The following is a 25337-nucleotide window of genomic DNA, read 5'->3' as shown; positions in this document are numbered from 1 at the left end:
CGCTCTTCAGCACACGCGGCCCCCAGGCCGGCGCTCCAACTTGCGGAACTCGCTACTCTGCCGGGCGCACGGACCTTTTCTCTCAGGGTCGTGTTTCCGAGCGGATCGCGCGCGAAGAAATGTGTTAAGACCGAAGTTCCCGGGACTTGGAGGAGGACAGGCTCACGTGAGCAACTATGGCCGGGCAGCGTTTTCTGGTACCCCGGCTCGAGGGCGTTTCGCAGGAGCAGTTCACCGAGCATCTCTACCCGCAGGTGAGGTCCTCCCGCGGGGTTGAACCGCGAGAAGCCCACCACTCGAGCGGATCCGAACCGGTTTCTTGCGACCCATAGTGTAGGGAGGAGGCGACTCTCGGCTGAAGATGGCTGGTTGCCTCTGCTACCAAACGAGAGGGCACGTGGGGGATGCTGACCTGCTCATCTCTTAAATTTTCAAAAGAGAACCTCTCCACGGTTCTGGGAAGAAGGCTAACGACAGAGAGCTGGGTACGAGAAATATTTTGCCTAATAACACTGCTAGCTGCCCCCTCCGGTGGCTTCAACGGCGCGTGTTCGTCTATGCGAGTTTATGGATTTGAAGAAGCAATTTTTTACTGCACCAAGCCAAAAGAGGAAGCAATGGGAATCCTCCGAGAAACTTCTACTGGTCGTGGATTCTAACTAGCATGGGTTCTAGTTCAGATGTTCGATTTTCATATATGTGTAACTCAAACCATAACTCTTTAAAGGAAAACTCAGACAAAAATATTAATGGGGGGAGGGAAGTGTTTTTACTTGGAGCGTTTTTTCGGGGGACTCCAGGCTTCAGAAAAACTGAAATTTAAGAGCCCAGCAGATATTTTAAGAAAAAACAAACAAACAAACCCACTAAAGTTACAGTTAAGAGTCTCCTCACGGTAGAGAGCAGTTTTACTTGATCTGTGAAGGTGGTTGGGCATACTCCTGAGTATTAGAAAAGTCCGAGATGGAAGTTTTTTTTCTTTTCGGAGTTGGCAACCTAATGGGAGCATACAAGCCTTCATTTATTTGGGGGACTAGTGCTAAAGGGTGACTGTTTTCCCAACCCCCACCACAGGACTTGTTAGTGTAAGATGCCTACAGGACAGTATTGTGAAGATCAGAGGATGGAGGGTTGTGAAATTGCTTTGCCAGGTGCATAGCAAAGTGTCTTGTAATTTAATAACAGAAATAAGACGTGTAATATGTCAAAAAGAAAGCATCATCAAGTTTCATAAAGTGGAAAATTACAAACAACACTGTGGTTACAATGTAACAAAACTAGAAATTAATAGCTGTGTTGCAAAACAAGACTCTTGTACTTGGAAACACTAAAGAAGGGCTGTAAGGGGGTATAGTTCTATCAAATTTTTAAACATGTTTTAATAATCAGCAGTGTGGTACAAACTGCATGAAGAGACAGACCAGAGGAATAGAATAGGAAGTCTGGATGGAAACCTGTATGTACACACACACATCTGGATGGCAACGTAAATATATATATGTATTTATCCATATTCTGGAGATATTTATATATTTCTCTGGAGTCTGGATAAATTTCCATTCATTTGGAACTTAGTATGTGATGAGCATGACATTTTAAACATTTCTGGGGCAAAGATGAACTTTTAAATAAATAGAGCTTGGACAACTAGATAGTCATTTAGAAAATGATTAAATTAGATTTATATCTGACACCATACACAACAGTAATCTCCAAATGGAATCTAGATCTAAATGTTAAAAAAAAAAAAAATCAAACTGTAAGTGCTAGCAGAAAACATGGGTAAATTTCTCTGTAGTCTAGTTCTATGCAGGGCTTTCTAACTCAGATGTAATAAAAGAAAAGGTTAAAATTGAGTACATAAAATATAAATTGGGAGAAAAATATTTGCAACGTGTGTTTCATTAAAGGGCAGTAAAAGCCCATGTATGTAAAGAACTTGTGGAAATTAAGGGTGGGGGGCAAATTCTAATTAAAAAGTGAACAGTTGACAAAAAGGTAAAAATGGCCTCTAAACACATGAAAAGATGTTCTGTTTTGTTCATAATAGAAATTAAAGCTACACTGATATACCATTTATCCATCATGTTGGCAACATTCAAAAGGCTTTAATAATACACTTTTGGTGAGTCTGTGAAGAAACTAGCACTCACATTTTATGCCAAGTGATACAACCCTCATGGAGGGGAATTTGGCATATCTAACAAAACTGTAGGTGTATTTACTTTATGATATAGCACTTCCTCTCTAGGAATTTACTCTGAGGATACACTTCCAACAATATGAAAATATCTTGTGTTTATTATACTTGCAAATTACTGCAAATGATCTAAAAACATATGCATAGGAAACTGATTAAATTGTCCATTTAGGAGCTCCTGTTGTGGTGGCTCACTGGTAATGAACCTGACCAGTATCTATGAGGATATGGGTTTGATCCCCGGCCCTGCTCAGTCGGTTAAGGATCTGGCGTAGCTGTGAGCTGTGGTGTAGGTTGTAGACGTGGCTTGGATCCTGAGTGGCTGTGGCATGGGCTGGCAGATGCAGCTCTTGATTTGATCCCTAGCCTGGGAACTTGTATGTACCTCAGGTGTGGCCCTATAAAGACAAAAAAAATTTGTGCATTTACGGTATGGTGTACTAAGCTATAAAAAAGCATGAGAGAGATAATCTGAAATGATAGCAGTGATTTCCAGGCTATATTTTTAAATTTTAAAAAAAGCAAATACATAAATACAAAAGAAAATACGTAATAAGATACTTTTTTGTAAAGAAAATGGGAAATAAGTGTGTATGTTTTTGATCACTTTGCAAAAATACCAGAACAATAGGCTGGACATCAATGAGACCAGTTATCTACAAGAGACAAGTGATTACTAGATAGGTGAATGTAGATGCAGTAATCTTTTTATATAATTTTGACTTTAGAGATTTTTTTTTTTTTTTGCTTTTTAGGGCTGCACTCATGGTATGTGGAAGTTCCCAAGCTAGGGGTCAAATCGGAGCTATAGCTGCCAGCCTGCACCCTAGCCACAGCAAGGTGGGATCCGAGCCACGTCTTCAACCTACACCATGGCTCAGGGCAGCACCAAATCCTTAACCCAGAGTGAGACCAGGGATGGAACCTGCATCCTCATGGATACTAGTTGGATTCATTTCCACTGCACCACAATGGGAACTCTAGGAAAAAATAAATTAGCTTTAATATGTCTCTATACATGTAGGAAGAGTGAGAGCAAATGGTAAATAAAGTAAGTGGGCAAAGTGTTAAATTAACAATTGGCGAACCAGTGTAAATGGTATATGAGAGTTCTTTGTAAAGTACATCCAACTTTTCTGTAAGTTTAGAATGGTGTCTTTGACTACAAAATAACAAATTTTTTTTTTTTAATTAATTTTTTTTTTGTCTTTTTGCCATTTCTTGGGCTGCTCCCGCGGCATATGGAGGTTCCCAGGCTAGGGGTCGAATTGGAGCTGTAGCCACCGGCCTACGCCAGAGCCACAGCAACTCGGGATCTGAGCCACGTCTGCAACCTACACCACAGCTCATGGCAACGCCGGATCCTTAACCCACTGAGCAAGGTCAGGGATCGAACCCGCAACCTCATGGTTCCTAGTCGGATTCGTCAACCACTGTGCCACGACGGGAACTCCCAAAATACAAATTTTAATCATTTGTATTTTTTTGTTATAAAATTCATGAAAATGCTTTAAATAGTACTCAAATTTCCTTTTTTCTAAGCTTACAGATGGCACTGCTGTTTGGTTTTGTTTTGTTTCCTAATGTTAAAATTATATAACTCCTATATATTCTTGGTTTTTCCTGATTTTTTGTTGATTTTTTTTTTTCTACACTTACAGAGAAAACCTCTAGTGTTGGAAGGAATTGATTTGGGGGCATGTACAAGCAAGTGGACAGTGGATTACCTAAGCCAAGTTGGAGGAAGGAAAGAAGTGAAGATTCATGTTGCTGCTGTTGCCCAGATGGACTTCATTAGTAAGAACTTTGTGTATAGGTATATTCTTCTGAGGTTTACTCTGGGGTACTCATAAATTTTTTTTATCCTTTAAAATAATTTTGCATTATTATACGAAGATGATATGGCATTTCTTCTTTTGGCTAGTTTGATACAATTCTGGAATAGCTTACTAATTTTTAAAGAGTGCCTTTTTTTTGTGGCCTCACCTACAGCATTATAGAAGTTCCTGGGCCAGGGATAGAATCCGAGCTACAGCTGTGGCAATGCCAGATCCTTAACCCACTGCAGCACCACAGCAGGAACTCCTAGAGTGACCTTTAAAAGAAAAGAGTTCTGAGCTTACATAATTATACAAAGACATTTCCAAAGACCGTTTTTAAAATAGGGTGTATTCCCGATACCTTGAAGTCATGGAGGGAACAGAGACTTTTTGTTACTAGAAATTAGGTTATATCTAAAGCCTGGTACGCAGTAGTCATTCAGTGTTTCAGTAATTTGGCAGTCCTCTTGGCAGTCCTCCCACATTCGTAATTGTTATCTAGAGTAAAATTCTAATGTTTTCCCTCATATTTTGATTTTAAGTGCCTTATTTTGGGAAGATTTTCTAATTCTATATTATTTTTAGACAAGTATAATCTCATGTTTTCTTTTTCTGCCCTCTCCAGAAATATGGACAGGTAACTGCTGTGTTTGGTATAGTCTTTCATCAACATGGATAACTTTTAAAAATTATGCTTAATTTCTTACCTTTTGACAGAATAACCTTAAATGCTTTAAATTTCCCTCATGGTGGTGATTTTATGCTTTGGGATTTCTTAAAAGTAAAAGCTGTGGAATGTCTGAACTTAAAAGCTTTTTTTTTTTTTTTTTGTCTTTTTGCCATTTCTTGGGCTGCTCCCGCGGCACATGGAGGTTCCCAGGCTAGGGGTCGAATCAGAGCTGTAGCCACCAGCCTACACCACAGCCACAGCAACTCGGGATCTGAGCCGCGTCTGCAACCTACGCCACAGCTCACGGCAATGCCGTATCCTTAACCCACTGAGCAAGGCCAGGGATCGAACCTGCAACCTCATGGTTCCTAGTTGGATTTGTTAACCACTGAGCCATGACAGGAACTCCATGAACTTGAAAGCTCTAAATATTACAGTCTCACAGATTTAATATGCTCTTTAGTCCCATGAATGTATTTCCTGGAGTTTCATTCAAAAACAAACAGCTTTCAAATTCTGAGCACGTGTGGTTCTCAGCAAATTCAGTCTATTGAAAAACCATGTTCTCAAAAGACTGATTTTTAAAGAAAGGTAGCTCTCACTGTTCCTTCCAGAGTTTAGAGATGAGTTAAACAGAGCTTCTAATGTGCAGGGCCATTCTTTTCTCATTAGAGTTTTCCAAGCTCCTATAGCAGCTTGCCAAGGCATTTCTTGGTTTTTGATCCTTTGAATATTCACCATTATAGTTTTGGTTTTTAATAGGCCATGGATTGAATTTAATTGCCATAAGTTTTTCCAAGTGTAAGAACTTTTCATTTTTTATTAAATCAAGAAAGTGGAAGAAAGTGCTGGAATGATGAGTATTATTCAGCCTGCAGTTAATGATGTTTATTTTCCAGGGAGCCCAATGCCGTAACAAATGGGTATTGAAACTTCATCTTGAATTGCCTTGATGTTATGTCATGTCCTATAAACTTTTTCAAAACATGTTTTTGAAGCACGTATATTATGTAATAGTTCCTATTCCAGCTTCCTCTAAGCCTTTCATTACAGCTACTAAAGAGTTGCAAGATTATTAGAGTGAGAAAGAAAAAAGGTTCAGTCATTTTTGGCAATTATCAGGGAGTAGGAAAGAAAGGAGGCATCCAGGCCAAAGAGAGAGACTAGAAAGTAAAAGCCTCCACACATATATCATTATTATCACTTCAGTTTAAGGTTGTATTTCTGCTTATTAAACATTTGAAGATAAATATGTTTCTAAATCTTAGCTTTTACTTCTTTTATTAGCTCTCACTGTTGTTCCAGAGTCAGTATACTATGAAAAAGAAAAACCTTGTATAGTGAAAGGACACTGTTGGTATTTTTCCAGTCATAGAAAAGTCTGAATGTTATATAAGTTTTGCTTTGTTGCTCCTACCTGTCTGTCACATCATCTAATTCCTGCCGTCATCCTGCTCTTATTGTTTACTGTACTTTCATTACTTCTGATCTTGATTTTGCAAAGCAGCCTTTCCAAAATGGGAAATAGAACAGTAAAGTTGTTTTTTTGTTTTTTTTTTTCTTTTTCTAGCTGGTAACCACTTGCATGCTGCTGCATTACCATTGTGATTAGCCCCACCATCTATCCTTTATTGAGCACTTACTATATACTATATATCAAGTACTATGCCAAGCATCCTAGATTACATTACTCATTTAAATTTCAGAACAATCTATGAGGTGGATTTTTTAAATAATACAGATGAGAAAACAGAAGCTTAAAAACATTAAACTTACTGAAGATTGTATAGCTCAAAATGATGGTTCCAGGGCTTATACCCAAATATGACTGACTCCACAGAGTCCTAATGATCCTAACTCCCCTTTGATACTACCTTCTTACAAGTGGAACTTCTTTAGCAGGTGCCCTTTTTGAAACATGCATAGGATAGGTAAGACCTCAAGCCTGAGGAACTTCCCAATTCATTTACCTCATTCCCCCCTCTCAGCTCTGCTTCTGCAGAAGCTCTGACAGATATCACTACCTTAAGGAGAAGGTTGCTGGGGGCACCCAAGTTCTGTGTCTCTAGCTGAACTACTCTATCTGCCTGTTCTTGTAAAGGTCTTGGTAAAAAGCAAAGCCTTGGCAACTGCACCAGTTAAAGAGGTAGCTCTGGCCCAGACAGGCTTCCATATTGTTCCCAAACTCTTTGGTAGGAATGGAGGGTGAGGTCACAGATGGAAAACATGGAACAAATAAATTTGTTATTATTAGCCAGAAACTATAGTAGTAGATGGGTCTGAGTGGATAACAGATTCCTTTCTTCTCTCTTGGCAGTGTTCATTCTACATAATTATCAGCAGTGTCCTCAAATTCAGATTGACACATACTAGTCCATAATTTGGCATCAGATTCACTTAGCTTCGCAAAAGGGGACAAGGCAGAAACAGCATTCTAGTAGGATAGATTCAGTGGGAGTCCTTATACCAATCCAGAAGTCATTTTTGGCTCACCCAAGTGACAGCTTACTTGTAAGGGAACAAGATTATGGTGATGGGTACAGAAACACCCTAACTTAGTTAAGCCACATAGTCCACAGAAACCAGTAGCATGAAATGGCTCATGACCTTACACTTCTTGGTTTCTCTGAGGGACATACTGAGTTACACTGCACACTGGGAAGCCAGATCCTCTGCATTCTAACAAGTGGTTATAATCTCTTCACCGTCCGCCTAGTCCAGACATAACTCACCAATCGGGGGTCATTTTTATAATAAACAGTGTTACCTGTTCTAACAGCTGACTTTCCACATTTACCTTAACTTAGTATGTTTCTAGGAAACATACTTGCAAGGTCATCTTCTTACAGAGGAGAAAGGATTTTGCTAGTCCTTTTTGCCCACCTTCCCAGTACAGATTTCAAGTAGAAAGATATTTGGTAATAGAGAAGTAAAAGATTATACCTCTTAATCAGAGGCATGGAGGGCAGAGTGCAGTGACTCAGGTACTTTTGAAGACTTCTTAAGGTATCATCTTCAGATAGTGGGCAGTAGTTTTGATTCTAGAAGGTTGAAGGAATAGGATGCTAATCCAGAGAAAAGATAGCCCTCCAGGTTCCAGAGTGTGACATAAAGGAAACAAACTTTACTTCTGCGATGTTCAGCCCTGTTTACCAAGATGGAAGGAGACAGGCATTTGAGGAGAAATATTTAAAAATAAAACTTGGTCACTTCACTGGAATTCTTCTTGAGCTGTTTCTCAGAAGCCTTGAAATGATAGAAGGTGGTAGTACAGGAGGATGAGAGTTTTATGTGGTAGTGCCGGAAGGCAGGCAGATTGGTGGGAGGGGGAGGGGCTTGGTCTTGGACCATTTGCTTATTGTCTCTTTCAAAGTAGCACTAGTAGTTTGCCCCATTCATCACAAGACTTGTTTTGTAATGATACTTGAAATTGGTAGCAATAAGAGCTTGAGAGTTCATGTATTTCCAAAGGTAGCCAGACACCTTGGAAACATCTTTCTAACAGCAACTCGGAATAAGAGTATATTGACATATGGAGTTACAGCCATCTGTACCATAGATCTAAAGATCTTTAATCTTTGAAATCAAAAGTTCAGTCAAGTAAGCTCACCACTAAATGAATTTTGAAAATTTAGAATTGTACATAATATGTCATAAAATTATGGATATTGTAAAACAGAAGATCATACCCAATTCCAACAAGCATGCATATACATGCATGTATATGTGTATATTGTACTAGAGTATCACTAGTTGGTCTATTACTAAATCCAAGGATTCTTTTGTGTTTATTTCAGAACTTTACCTTTCGACAAATTGGTTCAGAGGGCAGCTGAAGAAAAGCATAAGGAGTTCTTTATTTCAGAGGTAATTGCCTTTAACATGTTTTCTTAAGAAAGCATTAATGTGTATATATTAAATTATTTTCTTATGAAAGATTATTACATCTTATCTATAAAATAAGAACAATAACAGTATCTACTTCATAGGTTTTTGTGACCATTATCAAAATAAAATCTACAGAGTACTTAGCACAGTGCCCGACATATAGGAATTACTCATTAAATGTTAGCTACTCATACTACTCTCTCTGAAAATGCTTTGATTTGATAGGCCAAGTTCAAATGCTAATGGAGAACTTTATTTTCATCTCTTACTATTAGACTATTTCTGTATTTTATTATTGTTATCAATGTGATTACTCTTCTGTGTATCTACTATATGTTCAGGATTAAGTGCAAAATTCCACTTATTTATGTTATAATCCGGCTTTAAATAATTCAGTTTAAATATCTTGAGATAAAGCATTGAGGCTTTTATAAATACATTATTTTTAAAGTTTTTACTGTTACCTCAAAAGCACATTTGAAAAATAAACTGCTTTCTGAACTTTGAATGAAGCTGTTGCCTGTATCTAAGCCAGCTGGGCTGGTAGTTAGTTTGGTTGTAAAAAGTGTTGCATTTTCACAGTTCTCTCCTCAGGTAATGTTTACCAATAATCCCTACAGACTCCAGGGATCTGTGGTTTGTGGTCTGTGGTATGACTAGAATGTCCGCTCATGAGTTCACTAGCTATATCTGAAAAATGTTTTTTAACTTTACAGCCATGCTTTAACATGTATGTTCAGTTGCCCTTTGGTACTTTCCTGTCCAAGGGTAATGAGTGGCACAGATTTAAATAGCCATGAAATATCAAGTGAAATAAAAGAAATAGAAACAGGATAAAGGGATTAAAGATAAAAATTAGGGTGAATGTATAGATAAGATGAATATGGACTGTCAGTTCAGTTTTCTAGGAAGCAGATGCTAAGATGGAATTAGGAGTATTGGATAGAGGGCACCATCAGACAATGATACAGAGCTGAGAGTCTCTCTGTCAGATTCAGGTAGCATCTTGCTTAGTCATTGGTTGGGGCTACCCCAAGAAGATCATGACCTTTAGTTGAAAGGGTGAGGTGGAGCTGAAGGAGTTAACAGCTGGCAGCTGTAAGTTAATCACACTCTCTGCAACTAAGTGATGAGTCCTTTCCTGAAGGGGCAGGGCGGTGGTCTGTAGTCCATCTCCATCTGCCACGTGAATTTATTTTTTAGTCTCGAAACATTAGAACTGGTAGAAAGCTCTTAGAATTTTGAAGAACATTTTTTGAAACTTATTTAGCCAGTAATTTATGAAACTTACCTAATATGGTACTGGTTAAAAATTAAAAACAGTGGATCTAGGAGTTCCTGGTGTGGTGCAGTGAGTTAAGAATCTGACTTCAGTGGCTGGGGTTGCTGTGGAGGTGTAGGTTCAATCCCTGGCCTGGTGCAGGGGTTAAAGGATCCAGGGTTGCTTCAGCCATGGCTCGGATTCAGTCCTGGCCTGGGAACTTCTGTATTCTGTGAATGCAGCCACAAGAATTTTTTTTTTTTTTGTCTTTTTGTCTTTTTAGGGCCACACCCGTGGCATATGGAGGTTCCCAGGCTAGGGGTCTAATCGGAGCTGTTGCTGCCGGGCCTCTGTGGTATAGGCCACAGCAACACCAGACCCGAGCCATGTCTGTGACCTACACTACAGCTCATGGCAACACCAGATCCTTAACCCACTGAGTGAGGCCAGGGATTGAACCTGCAACCCCACGGTTCCTAGTCGGATTCGTTTCCACTGCACCATGACGGGAACTCCCAGCCGTAAGAATTTTAAAAATTAAAAAAAATAAAAACAGTGCATCTAGGAATTTAGTAAAATTTATGATCATGGAGATGTAATATTTTACTTTTAAGGTAAATAAGATATATTTTTAAGTTTGTGTTATAATGGTTAGAAAGATAGATAGAAAGAGGCAAAATTCTTGCCTCTGTGCTTGACCTGCTATATCTCAGTTTTCTAATCCTTGTAGGAAACGGAGGCAATACAGTCAAAAGAGTAGGCAATAGAGCTACTCAATGAAGTTATAACTGACAATTTTTTAAAGTATCAACTTAAATATATTACTATATAATGACATTTCTACTTATACACGAACTGACTCTTAAGGATTTGGCTTGAGAATTATATGATCAGGGATAAGCTTAGTTTGATGAAATGCAGTATTTCAGATTTTTGAAAAAATTTATTTTTTAAAAGTATAAAGTATTTATCTTCTAGTCTACCTTTGTATTAAAGAAGTTTGTTGTTGGACCTCAACACTACTCTGAGATCATATGTGCTATACAAATGGGAATTCTTTTAAGTCTTAAGGAGTTGTTAAGATTCTAAATAATTCTGAAGTCGGAATTAAGCATCATGTCTTTAGATGTGGTGTGTGTTCCTTTATTTTTTATTTATTTTTTGTCTTTTGTCCTGATAGGGCTGCACCCGAGGCATATGGAGGTTCCTAGGCTAGGTGTCTAAGCAGAGCTACAGCTGTCGGCCTACACCACAGCCACAGCAATGCCAGATCTGGGCCATGTCTTCCACGTACACCACAGCTCACAGCAACACTGGATCCTTAATCTACTGAGGGAGGCCAGGGATCGAACCCGCAATGTCATGGTTTCTAGTCGGATTCGTTTCTGCTGCACCAGGATGGGTGTGCCTTTAGAATTTATTTTACGTAATATTCTGTGGATCCAGTCATTATTACAAGCAACATATAAAGACATTTCTTCATATGGCCACCAGAGAGCATTAGTAGAAAAGGTAAGAAAATGGAACTTTTTTGAAAATGACTAAACTGGATTAGATTTTAAGATTCATTTCCTTCTGTCTTTACTTTCTGATATTTTAAGTGAATACTGATGTTAGTTTTTTTGGGGGGATGTTTTAGGATGAGAAGTACTACCTACGATCACTTGGGGAAGACCCTAGAAAGGTAAGAATTCTGAATGTAAAAAGTCATCTAATCTCTTGACAATTAAGAAATCCATTCTACTGTATATTTTACAGATGACCATTCAACTAATAAAATATCTAAAGTAATTATAAAAATCCTGAATAATTAATTATATAAGCTTTGATATGTATTCAGATTTAGATTAGTAATAGACAGTGTTATGGAGTGGTCCCTAAAGTGAACAAGTCAGATTCTATTTTTTCCCTTTATGGCACTATCATTCTTTACCTTTCTAAAATTCATTTCCCTTAGTAGAATCCACAGGTTTTATGTAGTTGATAACATTCAAATTGATTGATTCCTACTAAACTTAAAAATACTTCATATTAGAGTAGATGGCAGTTGTATGATTCTTGCTTAAAGTCGGAAGAACTTTTCTATTAATGAAGCATATTAAGTTTAACAAGAGTGATATTATTGACTCTGTGGTCTTGTTATATAATCTGTCATTCCACAAAGATCATGTGTTGGCTATAAACCATATCCTAGAGGGGGTTTTTTGGCCATGCCTGCAGCATGTGGAAGTTCCTGCAGCTAGCTGCTGTAGTGACAATGCCGGGTCCTTAACCTGCTGGGCCACAAGGGAATTCAACATCCTAGTATTTTAAAGCAGTTTTGCTCCATTCTTCCTTAATGTTATGGGCTCTGATGACAGTCTTAGATAAAATAAAGCACCATGCCCATACTGTGTTTATTATTTTAAAATCTCATTATGTTTCTCTCAATGCAGGATGTTGCAGATATCAGAAAGCAGTTTCCTTTACTGGAAGGAGATATTAAGTTTCCAAAATTCTTCAAAGAAGAACAGTTCTTTTCCAGTGTTTTTCGAATTAGCTCACCAGGGTTACAACTTTGGACCCACTATGATGTATGTTATGTAAATAAGAAATCTAAAACTATAGTAGTTCTTAAGAATTTATAGTTTTAACATTCACAGCTTCCACTTTCTGGAAACTAACACAACTTTGATATGGAATTTGTTGAAACATGAAGTTTGAAAACAGGTGCTCTCATGGGCAGTGGTATGGGAATGAATTATTTAATAGCTAACACCAAAACCTAGTTAGTTTCTTACATTTGCATTTCTCTGTGGTCTTGTTCTTGGTCCATTTTATGTATATATACATATATATTTACACACACACACTAAGTTTTTTGAAATGTTTAGATTTTGTTTTAATGTGAAAAATGAACACCGGATGAAGGAAAAATTGTAAAAGTGGAAATTTGTTAAGTTTGTGTTATGAGGATGTTGAAATGACACATAGGACTAGATGGAACTGTTTAGGAGAAGGGCAGACACTTGTGGAGAGCCATTTCCAATTATAAGAATTTGAGGATACCTGAAGGTCTTAGGGTATATATCCCTTGAGAATGTCGTGTCTACTATATATTTTGAGCTACCAGATAGGTAGAATATTGACCTCGATAATTTATTCTATGATGCTACAATTTTATTTGCTCAAACATATGCACATGCATTAAACATATGCATTAAAAATCTGTTATTGTGTTTGGTTTGGTGTTGGGTGGAGAAATTTAGAAAGCTTAAAGCAATACCTAATAGGTTTCTAAAGGTGAAAGAATATTTTGAAAAGTTCTAAGTCAGACTTAATAATATAAGTGTGTTTTATAATTCAGCCAAGGACCTCTTGAGAGGATTTTAACGTAGTAGCTCTATAATTAAATGAGATAGATGTAAAAATCTTAGCATATTTTTAAAGGTTTTATTTACATAAATGGTGAGAAAATGGTGTAATAATTCACATATTTTTAATTGTATTCTATGACTATATTGTAAACTTTATGTAGTATCCCTTTTATCTTGAATATTATAAAGCTCTTGAACAAAAATAAGTCAAAGGAATGCTAGTTATATAGTTAAAGTTTACGTAGGTCAAAGGTTAGTGGTAAAAGGAGAAATGCTTATGTAGAAGTGATACATAAATAATCATGAATATATCTTATATAGCGTATAATATTTTATGTTATTTATTTTTAGTCTTTTTAGGGCTGCTCTCATGGCATGTGGAAGTCCCCAGTCTAGGGGTTGAATCAGAGCTATTGCTGCTGACCTACACCACAGCCACAATGCCAGATCCAGGCCACGTCTGCAACCTACACTATACCTCACAGGTGAGGTGGATCATTAACCCACTGAGCAAGGTCAGGGATTGCACCCACTTCCTCATGGATACTGACTAGGTTCATTACTGCTGAGCCACAATGGAAACTTCTTATTTAGTGTATAATTTATTTCATTTTTTATTTTATTTTTTTTGTCTTTTTGCATTTTCTAGGTCTGCTCCCGCGGCATATGGAGGTTCCCAGGCTAGGGGTCTAATCAGAGCTGTAGCTGCCAGCCTACGCCAGAGCCACAGCAACACGGGATCCGAGCCGCGACTGCGACCGATACCACAGCTCACAGTAACACCGGATCCTTAACCCATTGAGTGAGGCCAGAGATCGAACCCGCAACCTCATGGTTCCTAGTCGGATTTGTTAACCACTGAGCCAGGATGGGAATTCCTTAGCGTATAATTTAAATCCTTAGCTGAGAATTATGTAGTTCTGCCTTTTAATACTTTTCAAAATTTGTACTAATGTATCCTTACATACCCAAGAAAAGTCAGGATTGCTCCATTAAATTCATCAAAAAATTTGCCAAGTCACAGTCCTACAGACATAATATATGCTGCAAGTACTGCTAAACTCTTTTACTATGTATGGCCAACCATGGCCATACATAGTAAAAGGTTGGCCATACGTAGTAAGAGTTTAGCAGTGCTTGCAGCAGTACTGTGTATTTTTTCAACACTTAATTTTTCTAAGTGCTTGCGCTGTGTTGTCTGATGTTGGCCTTGGAGTTCCTGTCGTGGCACAGTGGAAACAAATCTGACTGGGAACCATGAGGTTTCAGGTTCGATCCCTGGCCTCACTCAATGGGTTAAGGATCCGGTGTTGCCGTGAGCTGAGGTGTAGGTTGCAGATGCAGCTCGAATCTGGCATTTCTGTGGCTATGGCATAGGCTGGCAGCAACAGCTTCGATTAGACCCCTAGCCTGGCAACCTCCATATGCCATGGGTGTGGCCCTAAAAAGACAAAAGACCAAAAAAAAAAAAAGAAAAAAAAGTAATGTTGGCCTCATAGCATTCCTTGACGGATAAGTAAAATAGATACTTACCAAGGGGAGCCTCAAAAAGGTTTAGCTATACTTGATGTTATAGTGGTGGGGAAAGGAAATAGTTTTCTGACTTCAGATTCCCTAATGGCTTGCCAAGCCTTCTCATTTTAAAGAAGCACTGCAAAAATATCTTTTATAAAGACACAGTTGTGTTTGGAATACAAACATTTTCATTTTTAAATTAGAATATTACTGTAAGAGCGTTAGGTAATGTGAGTCAGGTTTTATTAAAGGATAGGATTTACACTTGTTTGGAATATCATTGGTTCTGTTTTTTTGAATTTTAAATATGTTTATCCATAAGTTCTTTTAATTTTTTTTAATTTTTATATGATGATTTTTATTTTTTTCCATTATAGCTGGTTTACAGTGTTGTGAGAAAAAATGTATACATGTATGTGTAACTGGGTCACTATCCATAAGTTCTTATTGGTCTTCAGGTAATGGATAACTTCTTAATACAAGTGACGGGAAAAAAGCGTGTTGTACTCTTCAGTCCTCGAGATGCTCAGTATTTGTATCTATCAGGTACTATTTTAAGTTTATGGTACTAAAGTTAAATTTTTCAATTAGGGTTTTTTGGGGGATCTCTTCATTCTCTTAGAAAAACTTTTTAGGGCTTCTTCCTAATTATTATCTCCATTGTGGATGTGTATACATGTGATAGATAGATAATAGGCTATATGAAGAATGAGATTTTCAGGTTATCTTATTTATATTATGTGGCTATCAATGGCTATAAGTAAATGATGGGTCTTTGCAAATTTTCCTAGGTTTTAGGAGAATAGCAGTTGTTCTCTCAGTGTGGCTACAATAAGTAGTTATACAGAAAAAAATAAATTCACATTCTACTTGTGGTTACTTTAAAAAAGAATGCTAACTGCTCAATCTATATTATCCTTGTTTGGAACTTTACAGGTTCTAAATCAGAAGTACTGAACATAGATAACCCAGACTTAGCTAAATATCCACTATTTTCCAAGGCCAGATGGTATGAATGTTCCCTTAAAGCTGGAGATGTATTATTCATTCCTGGTAAGACTTCTGGACCTCAGTAATTTGCTCTTTATAATATTTGTACTCTGTGATTCATCCATTATATAATTGTTTTAGTGCCAAAGTTTGTTATATATATCCTATCCTATACAAAATGGCTTTTATACAGAAATGTGTATGTGTGTATTTAAAGTATGCTTAGGCAAATTCTTATAAAGTGAACAGCCTTCTTTTTCACTGGCAACATATATTATTCTAAATTCTTTTATTAAAGGACATCAAGTAAGATATCTTATATCTGGGAAAAGATTATACCTAAGTTGTACAGTTTCTAAAATATTTACGTGTTTCAGAACTCCTGTCACTTAAGTATTTATCAATAAATAGTAAATATATTTCAAAGCCAAAACATTTTATTAAATATCAAAATATTACAATCTCAGCGCCTTTGATGTCTTTTTGTGTTATTTTTCTGCAACCTGAATGTGTCACTTAATTTCTTTGAACAGTAAATAAGCATTAGTTATTGTTAGTAAATAGTGATACAATTAACATTTGTAACTATGCAAAACTGAATATAGCTGAAGATTATAAAAATCATAATTAAGATTAAAGGGATGCATTAACAAATTCTGTTTATATTGTATTTTTATATCTAAGTTAATATATTTATAATAATACTTTTCAGTGGCAGAAGTATATTATGAATACAAATATGATTTAATTTGAGATTAGATTATAAATTCTTGGAGGACAAGGAACCATGTTTTGTTAATCTTTGTATTCCCAAGGGGACCAATAAAATGTCTTTCAATAATTGTGTATAAAAATTGGATACCTTGACTTCTTAATTTTATATTCATTGAAAACAACCAGCACTGGTTTTTGGGGGGGTGGCACCTGCAGCATATGGAGGTTCCCAGGCTAGGGGTCTAATCAGAGCTGTAGCTGCTGGCCTACGCCAGAGTCGCAGCAATGCCAGATCAGAGCCGCGTCTGCAACCTACACCACAGCTCACAGCAATGCCGGATCCTTAACCCATTAAGCAAGGGCAGGGATGGAACCCACAACCTCATGGTTCCTAGTCAGATTCGTTTCTGCTGCGCCACAACAGGAATTCCAACCAGCACTGTTTTTTAAATCCATTGCAATTACTTAAATTTTGGAGTTTTGTATCTTGAAAGCATGGTTGAGGGCTATGCACTTCTCCTTTAGCCTGTACACAACTTAAAAAAAAAAACCCAAAACCAGAAATAATGAACATTTGCATATATTTTGAAACAAAAGCAAAAGCCCCATTTTTGGATTTAAATTTAACAGAATGGTTAGCTTTTTTCCCTGTTACATTGAATAAGGAAAAAAAGATTCTAAAAGAGGAGTTAAGATTAAAACCATGTTTGAAACTGGTTTTGCAAATCAAAATATTTTAAGCTTTTGTTTTTCCTAGAGTACTCTTAGAATGAGTTTGTTTCTAAAATTTAGCATCTTATAAATCTTCCTTTTATAAGATTAAACATTTTTTTTGATGTGACTACTATTTCATCTTTGTTGTATTGTAGCATTGCCTAGTATTTCTTCTTTCTTTTCATGTCTTTTTTTTTATGGCTACACCTGCAGCATGTGGAAGTTCCTGAGTCAGGGGTCAAATTGGAGCTGCAGCTGAGGCCTACACCACAGCCATACCAGATTTGTGCTGCATCTGTGACTTTAGCTGCACCTTGTGGCAACGCCAGATCCTTAACCCACTGAGTGAGGCCAGGGGTAGAACCCCCACCTCACAGACACTATGTCAGGTTCTTAATCAGCTGAGCCACAACAGGAACTCTGCTTTAGTATTTCTGTAGCACCTATATTTTGAAAATATTTAGACTCAGTTGAAAACAAAGTAGTAAACTTTGTAGTGGAAGTAAAATAATAGTTAGCTATTTGATAAAAGTTTATTCATCCTCTCCACCACCAAAATATTTGCTTTAGTTTTATATACTTTTAAAGGAGCTGAAGGAAATATGATTATAATTGCATTAGAAACGTAAAACTAAGGAGGCTGCAATGAATGCAGACTTAGGCAAGTTAGAAAACCAAATGAAGTTGAACAGGAAGTCTTTGAGAACAAAAGTACTATACTGAGTAAGAAGAGGGCAAAGATACTCAAATAATTGAAATGTTCTGTGTATAAAAGTGAACACTTTTGATGTGGTTGTGTGACTCAGGAAGTGAAAACAAATAACACAAAACAGCCCCAAATTATAGAACTACAAAACAAATAATAACTTTATTATGTCTTTCAAGTTAAAAGGAAAAATTGCTACTTTCAAAGGTTTTAAACGTAGAGTTATGCTATTGACACTTTAAATTGGTTGGCAATTCATAAAAGTTAAAATGATTCTTTTAAAAGCTGGGAGTGTGCTAACGAAGGGATCTAGTTACAAGAATTATTTCTTGCATTGGCTATATGCAATTCGTGATATTTCACTGACATTTTGGTTTTTTTTTTTTAACTGTAGCTTTTATTTTTAACTTTTTTTTTTTTTTAAACTTCTCCAGCTTTATGGTTTCATAATGTAGTTTCTGAAGAGTTTGGCGTGGGAGTGAATGTCTTTTGGAAGCACCTTCCATCTGAATGTTATGATAAAACAGATACCTATGGAAACAAAGATCCTACAGCAGCATCAAGAGCTGCACAAATTTTGGACAGAGCCTTAAAAACCCTGGGTGAATTACCAGAGGAATACAGAGACTTCTATGCACGGCGAATGGTATTACATATTCAAGACAAAGCCTATAGCAAAAACTTTGAATAAATAATTAAGTGAATGCAATGAGTATAAATTTTTAAATACAGATCAGCTCAAATATTGAAAAAGTATAACAAGATATAAATTATTTTTTAAAAGACGTCTTTAAAATAGGAACAATAAATCAATCTCAGATTTATAGATTGAGTAAGTATGAAGGCGTGTTTGTGTGGTTTCTACTTAATACAGATATTATGGTTGAAAAGAATGCTGCAGTGGGACAACTCTTAAGCAATCAGATGCAAATAGCTAAAAATCCAACTTAAAATGACCTAAACAATAGGAAAATGTATTGAATCATTACATGTGAATCTACTGATTTTCTGTTCCAGTGATTCAGTGGGGACATCAAGAACCTCTGGGCTTTTTTATCCTGTCTTTTCAACCACAGCATTGCTAGGGCTGTCTACCCTTGTGGTCAAGGGATAATTGCCAACAGCAGTTGGGGCCCTGTGCATCTTCATTTACATGCAGTGGAGGAGTCTGGCAGGGTTCCAAGGGCCCTCTTAATATGCAAAAGCTTTCCCAGAATTGGCCACCAGATGCTTGAGTCTCATTAATTTAAAATGGCTTACACCTTTCCATCCCCAAGCCAGCCACTGGTAAAGGATGTGGAGTAACTCTTAGGTCAGTTGGGTCTACTGGAGCTGGATAGAATCCACTTCTTTGAGACACATGAAATATATATGGGGCAGAATGCATAATTTTTATAATCAGAACCAAGATAAGGAAAAAGTAACCAACAATGTCTATTACATTAATCTTTGGAGCTTTTAAAAATATCATCGATGTCTAGGCCCTATGTTTTTAAACTCTGATTCAGTATGTTTGAGGTTTGGCCTATGTATCTATTTACTAGATCTCAGATATTGTTTTGATGCATAATCAGTATTGAGAACTGGATTAGATGATAGTAATTTGCACTATTTTGTGATTTGTCCAAAACATGTTTAATCCGATCCTAGTTTTTCTTGGTACCAAGTAAAAGTCAGGCATGCCCCTTTTTTACAGTTTTTGAATGTCAGAAAATGCTCAAATCAGTTTTAATTTATACCTATGGCTAAATTTTACCCTAGGTTTCCCACCTATCCCTTTTTAAAGAAAAAATTTAAGAGCAAATACATGAGAGAGCCCAATAATGTCATCATTGAAGACAATGAGCCCTTGTATGTGGATCTGTGCCATTCTTTGTTTTGCACCTAGCAATTATATTGCAATGTCAATGAAGAAAGATCAGATGTATTTACTGGACACAAATGTTCCCATCTACAACAGTCTGAATACATTGATTTTTGTGCATTTTAATATATGGAGAATTTTCTCTATTAAAAATAATTCATCCACACATACCCTGTTTGGAGTTGGATTAATTTCAGATGTAAAAAGAAAACTACAACAAATAAGGAAGGAAAAGTATATTAAAAATTGTTTTCAACTTTCTAAGCATCTTTGGGAAGAGAGATAAAAGGTAAACAACAGTGAAAACAGTAAATTTTTTTGTATCTAATTTTTAGATTTTGCTCTTTGGTTATTACATATGTTAAGCAAAGAAGTTTAACTTTGGTAAGAAAAACAAAAAACAAGATGCCTGTTAGCCTGAACAATATTTAGTCACTTTTTACTAACCGCCCCTTTTTTTTAACAGTCAGTGCAAAATATGTATGTACGTAGTCATATAGGAAACTAGGAAGTAAAATGTAATTTGCCTAATATTCATTTTAATTCAGTTTATTTGGAAGGTAAACTGGATGACCTTAGGTAAGTTAAATAACTTAATCTTTAAGAAGATTATTTTCCTCATCTTTAAAATAAAACTTGTACTTTATAGGTTGCAACAAAAATAATGGAGATAGCTTAAGGGCAGACATAGTTGATGGCTGGTGCTAGCGTCCATTTAATTATATTCCTCCTTTGTTGAAGTATGAGGTAGTTCCTATTGCAGTATTAAATTATCTAGAATGAGAAAGGTTTGGAATTATGGGTACAGTATGATGCCATTTGTGTAAAACGTATGCTGTAAGTAAACTTTTATTTGTATAGAATTATCTCTGCAAGGATACATAAGAAACCAGTGATAGTGATCGCCCATGAGTTTAGACAAGTAGGTAGACAGACTGGAATTTGCAATTGTGTATTTAAAAAATTTTGCCTTGGTATATATTATTCTTTCAAAATTTTAAAGTACAGGTCAAGATTGTAATTACAGACATTAACAGTATTTGTCTTGGTACATAATTACACTAATTTTATTCAGTAATTTCAAACATCACTCTAAACTGTAATATCAAAACAAGGGAAACAAGGTCAACATGGCTTATTTTCTCTTTCCATTCTTTTGAACAGCAGCTATGTGAACATTTGGAAAGATCCTTAGTAATGAAGCTTTTCTCACCTAAGGTTGCCAACAGACATTGAAGTTTAATCTAAGAAGTTGACCGAAAAAAATTTTTTAATGCAGGAGGCATCCACGGCAGACTTGTAGCAACGGACTTGGCAGGCCCTACTGCTGGTTTTTTATGTGAATGTGGAAAACATCTTTTGGGAAAGCTCTCTGGAGCAAGGAGGTTTTCTGACTAATAGCGAGTTCTTCCTAAATTATCTTTGTTTTCATCCATCGCTTAAACCTCTCAATCAGATTCACTGTGCTTCCATTCTAATTTTCTTGCTGTCTTTGGTTTTCCTCCAGAACTGGGCCTGTCCCTGTTAAAATACTGACTGCTAGGCCCAACCCAGAGTTTCTGATATAGTAGGTCTGTCCTGGGAGCCTAGGTTCTCAGACGATCCTGAGGCTGCTGATCCTTGGGAACACATTATGAGAACCACTGCCTTAAATGCTCAGGAATTAATCCCTGAATTGCTGGGAAGCAGGGATTTCATCTACTTTGCTATCAAGAGAGGCCATGGGCTCTTTTTCTAAAATGTTTGCTTGCCAGTACAATCCTCATTGTGGCTAAAGGATCAGGGTGAGAAGGACCTGAATGGCCAGGGGGTGGGGTGCGGGGGAAGGGATCAGAGCAGGAAAAAATATCCCTGTGTCCTTGGAAACATCTTGGGAAATAAGATAGCAGGGATATACAGAATTAGGAAATAATAGATGAAGTGTTGAGACGGGTGAGAAATGTGACTTGGGTTAAGATATTGGAAGAAAAGGTATAGAATTCAGAAAATGGTGGCTGGCTGAAGCATTGGTCGAAGTAAAGTTAAGAGGGCTTTCTGTCCCAGCCCAGGACCCTCTTCTGATTTATGAAATCTTAGGGATGTGTGAATGAGAGACTAACAGAATGTAAGGAATTTGTTTGGGTCCAGGCCTCCCAAGTAGGGAATGCAGAAACTTTTTTAAGAACAGCTTTACTGAGGTATAACAGGCATACGATAATCAGGGAATATTTTAAGTGTACAATTTGATAAATTTTGTCATATACATACAACTGTGAAACCATCACAATGAAAATAATGAACACATCCAGGAACCCTGAAAGTTTCCTTCTTCCCATGGTAATCCCTCCTTTTCCTCCCACAGCCCCCAACCATTGTTTTGCTTTGTTACTATAGATTAGTTAGCATTTCCTAGAGATTTATTTAAATGGAATTAAACGGAGTGCACTTTTTTTTTAGACTCAGACTTTTTTCACTGAGCATTATTATTTTGAGATGTGTCTATATTGCTGTGTGTATCAACAGCCCACTCCTTTTTGATGCTGAATACTATTCCATTGGATGTATATACACCACAGTTTGTTTACACATTCACTAGTTGATGGGCATTTTTATTTACAGTTTTTTCACTATTATAAATCTGCTTTAACATTAGGGAAAAAAATGCAGGAAGTAGGGATCTATGTCTGGATGGAGTTGGAACTGTGCTGCTGTGACTAATTCCCCAAGTGCTAAAACACAGATGTAGTCAGGAGGAACTAACATAGATTGGCATTCACCCATGTATCTGGATTACCTTACAGTTGTTTTAAGCATTTGGGCCATTGGAGTTTGAGTGTTATGTTCTATTTTTTTTAAGTTCCATTAAATTGGATACAAAATGATCATCCTAAGTGACTCTGCCTGCCTCTAGCACTAAGAGCTGCTTGGCCTCTCTGTCCTTGCAAAGAACCTGAATTTACAGAGGAGGTCTATTTACACATATATCTTATATTCTAAAGCATGTTTCTCTAAAAGCCCTTGAATAATACCTTTTGTTTCATATTTTACCTCTTAATCCTTACTTCATTAAACATTTCCATACTCATATGCTGTTTTGTCTGTACTATTTCCTCAGAGCCCAGACCTTCCTTGCCCTTGGTTGTGGCTTAGATATTGCATGAATGAAATGAAAAACAGATCACTATATTCTAACCAAGTCTCTTGATGACAGCTAAAGGAATACAGATACCTGGGATGATTAGAACAGAAAAGGATGAACTTATTTTTGAGAGATTTTGTTCTGCAGGAAATCTAACAGGAGGAAAGAATGCTAATTTTGTGGAACAATTTAAAGAAGAGATGTATTTTTACAGGAAAGTTTCAAAGTTGCTTGTATGAAAAAACATGTAGGTTAATGACAACATACACAAGCCCAAACTGGCAAAGCAGAGAAAAATAGCTTCCTTCTAAATAACTATCTAAAGTTTTAACAGATCTAGTAACATACAGCACATTCAAACAGACTTCTCTGTATTAAATTTAACTGTACATTCATACTATGGCAGCAACAACTTTCCCATTATTTGAATGACTACTTTTCTCAGTTGACTCTTCCACGACATAAACACAAAGGCACAATCCAAAAGGATACACTAACATTTGTAACAGTTTTAAATAAATGTGGAGAAACAACAAATTTTAAGTATTAAAATATCTGAATATGGATGAACTTGAATATATTTTCATTCGACACTTTTTTTTTCATTCAGTGTTTCAGTACTATCTCATTTTGATGCACTGGCAGCTCCAGGTGTCCCAGTGAGTTATTATGTATATTCACTCAACATATAACAATTATAATTAAGCATTCACATGACCAGATAGCTACAGGGCCAGATTTTTTAATGTCTCAGATTTTTAAGTGAACACTCCTGCTCAAAGTCATATTTTTTCCATTTTAGTTAATCCTGTAAAAATAGATGCATTTCCTTCCTCATTAAAGCATTCAGTAACTTAGCTATTTTATATTCAATACACATAAATTTGACCTAGGATTATTAAACATGTTGAAAGAAGCCATCCAATCAATCATGGTGCTTTAGGACAAGGTAGTAAATAAAATGTGAGAATTAGGCTGATTTGTTTTTTTGTTGGGAATTTTTGGTCTCAACAGGTATTTAAAGAAACTGAAGCAATATAAAACTATGGTACTTTACCCGTAAAAAAAAAAAGATACTATTCTGTAGTTGACAGAATTAAAGGATGTTATTTTTAAGCATTTGGTAAGTAAAAATCCTTTCTCATAAGTCTCCGAATGTTTGGAATGTCTTTATAGAGTCACTAAAATGTAATTCTGAGAAGAAACCACGAAATTACCATTTTAATTATTACTTTATATATTTAGTATATATTTATACTTAATAACCCCCTGGGTTATTAAGATATTGAACTTCAGTCTTTTTTTTTTTCCAGTCTGAAAGCAGCTGGTTACTTCCCTGCTTCATTATTTCATGAGCTGCAAGAGCTAATTATTAACAATTAAAAATGACCACTCACCTTTTATTATAATCACACAGCTGTTTCAATATGGGTTGACATTCATTAGATCTTGGTTTCTCAAAATGTATTTATCTAGGTCAAGAAAAATGGGCAGAAGGAAACCTCACCCAAATTGTATAACAGTGTTAAGCAAATTCAGTTTTTGAGCCAAAATTAAATCATTTGGGTCTTCAAACTTTCCCTTTTAACTTTCTTTACAGCAATATAATTTTGCCTTTTGGCCAAGGAGAGCTGCTTTCTTTTGGCAGACAAAATCATGCTTCAGGAAAAACACTGACTTAGAACTATAGACTCTGTCTCTTTTTCAATATAGTAGTACCAAATAGTGTATTATATTTTACCTAAGTTGATCTCTTTCAAAAGACTGATATGATGAAATGATTTTAAATCTACTATATTTTTACCCAATATACATAATTATGTTCAATTTGAAACAGTTTTCCAAAAGAACTGTTCTTTTGCCAAAATTCAAGAAACTCCAAAATGTCATATCCAAAAGTTGTCAATTAAAAATTAAGTCATAGTGCTTAAGTGTAATATTTTTTAGGCCAACTTTACACTACTGCACATTCTTGGGTATTTGGAAACAAATACATCTACACTTGGTGGCACACTGAAGAATGATTCCATAAGTTTAGAAACTAAGAGGCAGGGTATGGGTTATTGCAAAATGATGGAAAACATCAGTGTGCCTTCTCTTTGTTTGAAGAGAAATAGTGTTTCCACTCAAAAATTTTGAGTGCCAAAATAGCAAATCACCTTTAAAGTATCACCAAAATTAGTTTTAAACATTACTCAGACAATAAACTATTTCCAACATTAAACTTAATTGCCTTTTATAAGGACTGTACCTTACCTTTCATTCTTAAAGGTCCTATCTCCTCATAGGATTATCACAATCCACCTCTTAGATTTCAAATGAACTAATTCTAACCCAGTCCAAATTAAAAACTATTCACATTCAGAAGTAAGGAATACTATTGCACATTACACTCATGTTTTAGGAATGTGTGCTTCCTTCCCCCAACCCCCAACCAAAACAAACAAAAAACAAAACTGACAATATAGCTATGAATTATATCTCATTATCTGAATTTATAACACTCAAAGTGCTTCTGTTC

The 25337-nt window shown here is 36.3% G+C and overlaps 1 protein-coding gene across 2 annotated transcripts; it reads left to right on the top strand.

Moving 5' to 3' along the window:
- On the top strand, positions 14-23658 carry TYW5 (tRNA-yW synthesizing protein 5). Of its 2 annotated transcripts, none has more exons than XM_003133570.5 (8): positions 14-254; positions 3862-4016; positions 8488-8557; positions 11479-11523; positions 12275-12412; positions 15169-15256; positions 15647-15763; positions 18269-23658. In XM_003133570.5, the coding sequence occupies exons 1-8, from the start codon at positions 177-179 to the stop codon at positions 18523-18525; spliced, it is 948 nt and encodes a 315-aa protein (XP_003133618.1). In that variant the 5' UTR covers positions 14-176; the 3' UTR covers positions 18526-23658. The 2 variants fall into 2 exon arrangements, with proteins under 2 accessions (XP_003133618.1, XP_005672114.1); XM_005672057.2 differs by having other exon boundaries at positions 149-485.

This window comes from Sus scrofa, chromosome 15 (genome assembly GCF_000003025.6).
Source record: "Sus scrofa isolate TJ Tabasco breed Duroc chromosome 15, Sscrofa11.1, whole genome shotgun sequence".
Taxonomy (NCBI): domain Eukaryota; kingdom Metazoa; phylum Chordata; class Mammalia; order Artiodactyla; family Suidae; genus Sus; species Sus scrofa.
This window is presented reverse-complemented; position numbering and strand designations above follow the sequence as displayed.

Excerpts from the sequence above, each read along its gene's own strand:
- TYW5 (XM_005672057.2), top strand. The coding sequence starts at position 405 with ATGCTGACCTGCTCATCTCTTAAATTTTCAAAAGAGAACCTCTCCACG. Across the intron at positions 486-3,861 it reads GGCTAACGACAGAGAGCTGG|AGAAAACCTCTAGTGTTGGA; the intron begins GTACGAGAAATA and ends CTACACTTACAG. Across the intron at positions 4,017-8,487 it reads AGTAAGAACTTTGTGTATAG|AACTTTACCTTTCGACAAAT; the intron begins GTATATTCTTCT and ends TGTTTATTTCAG.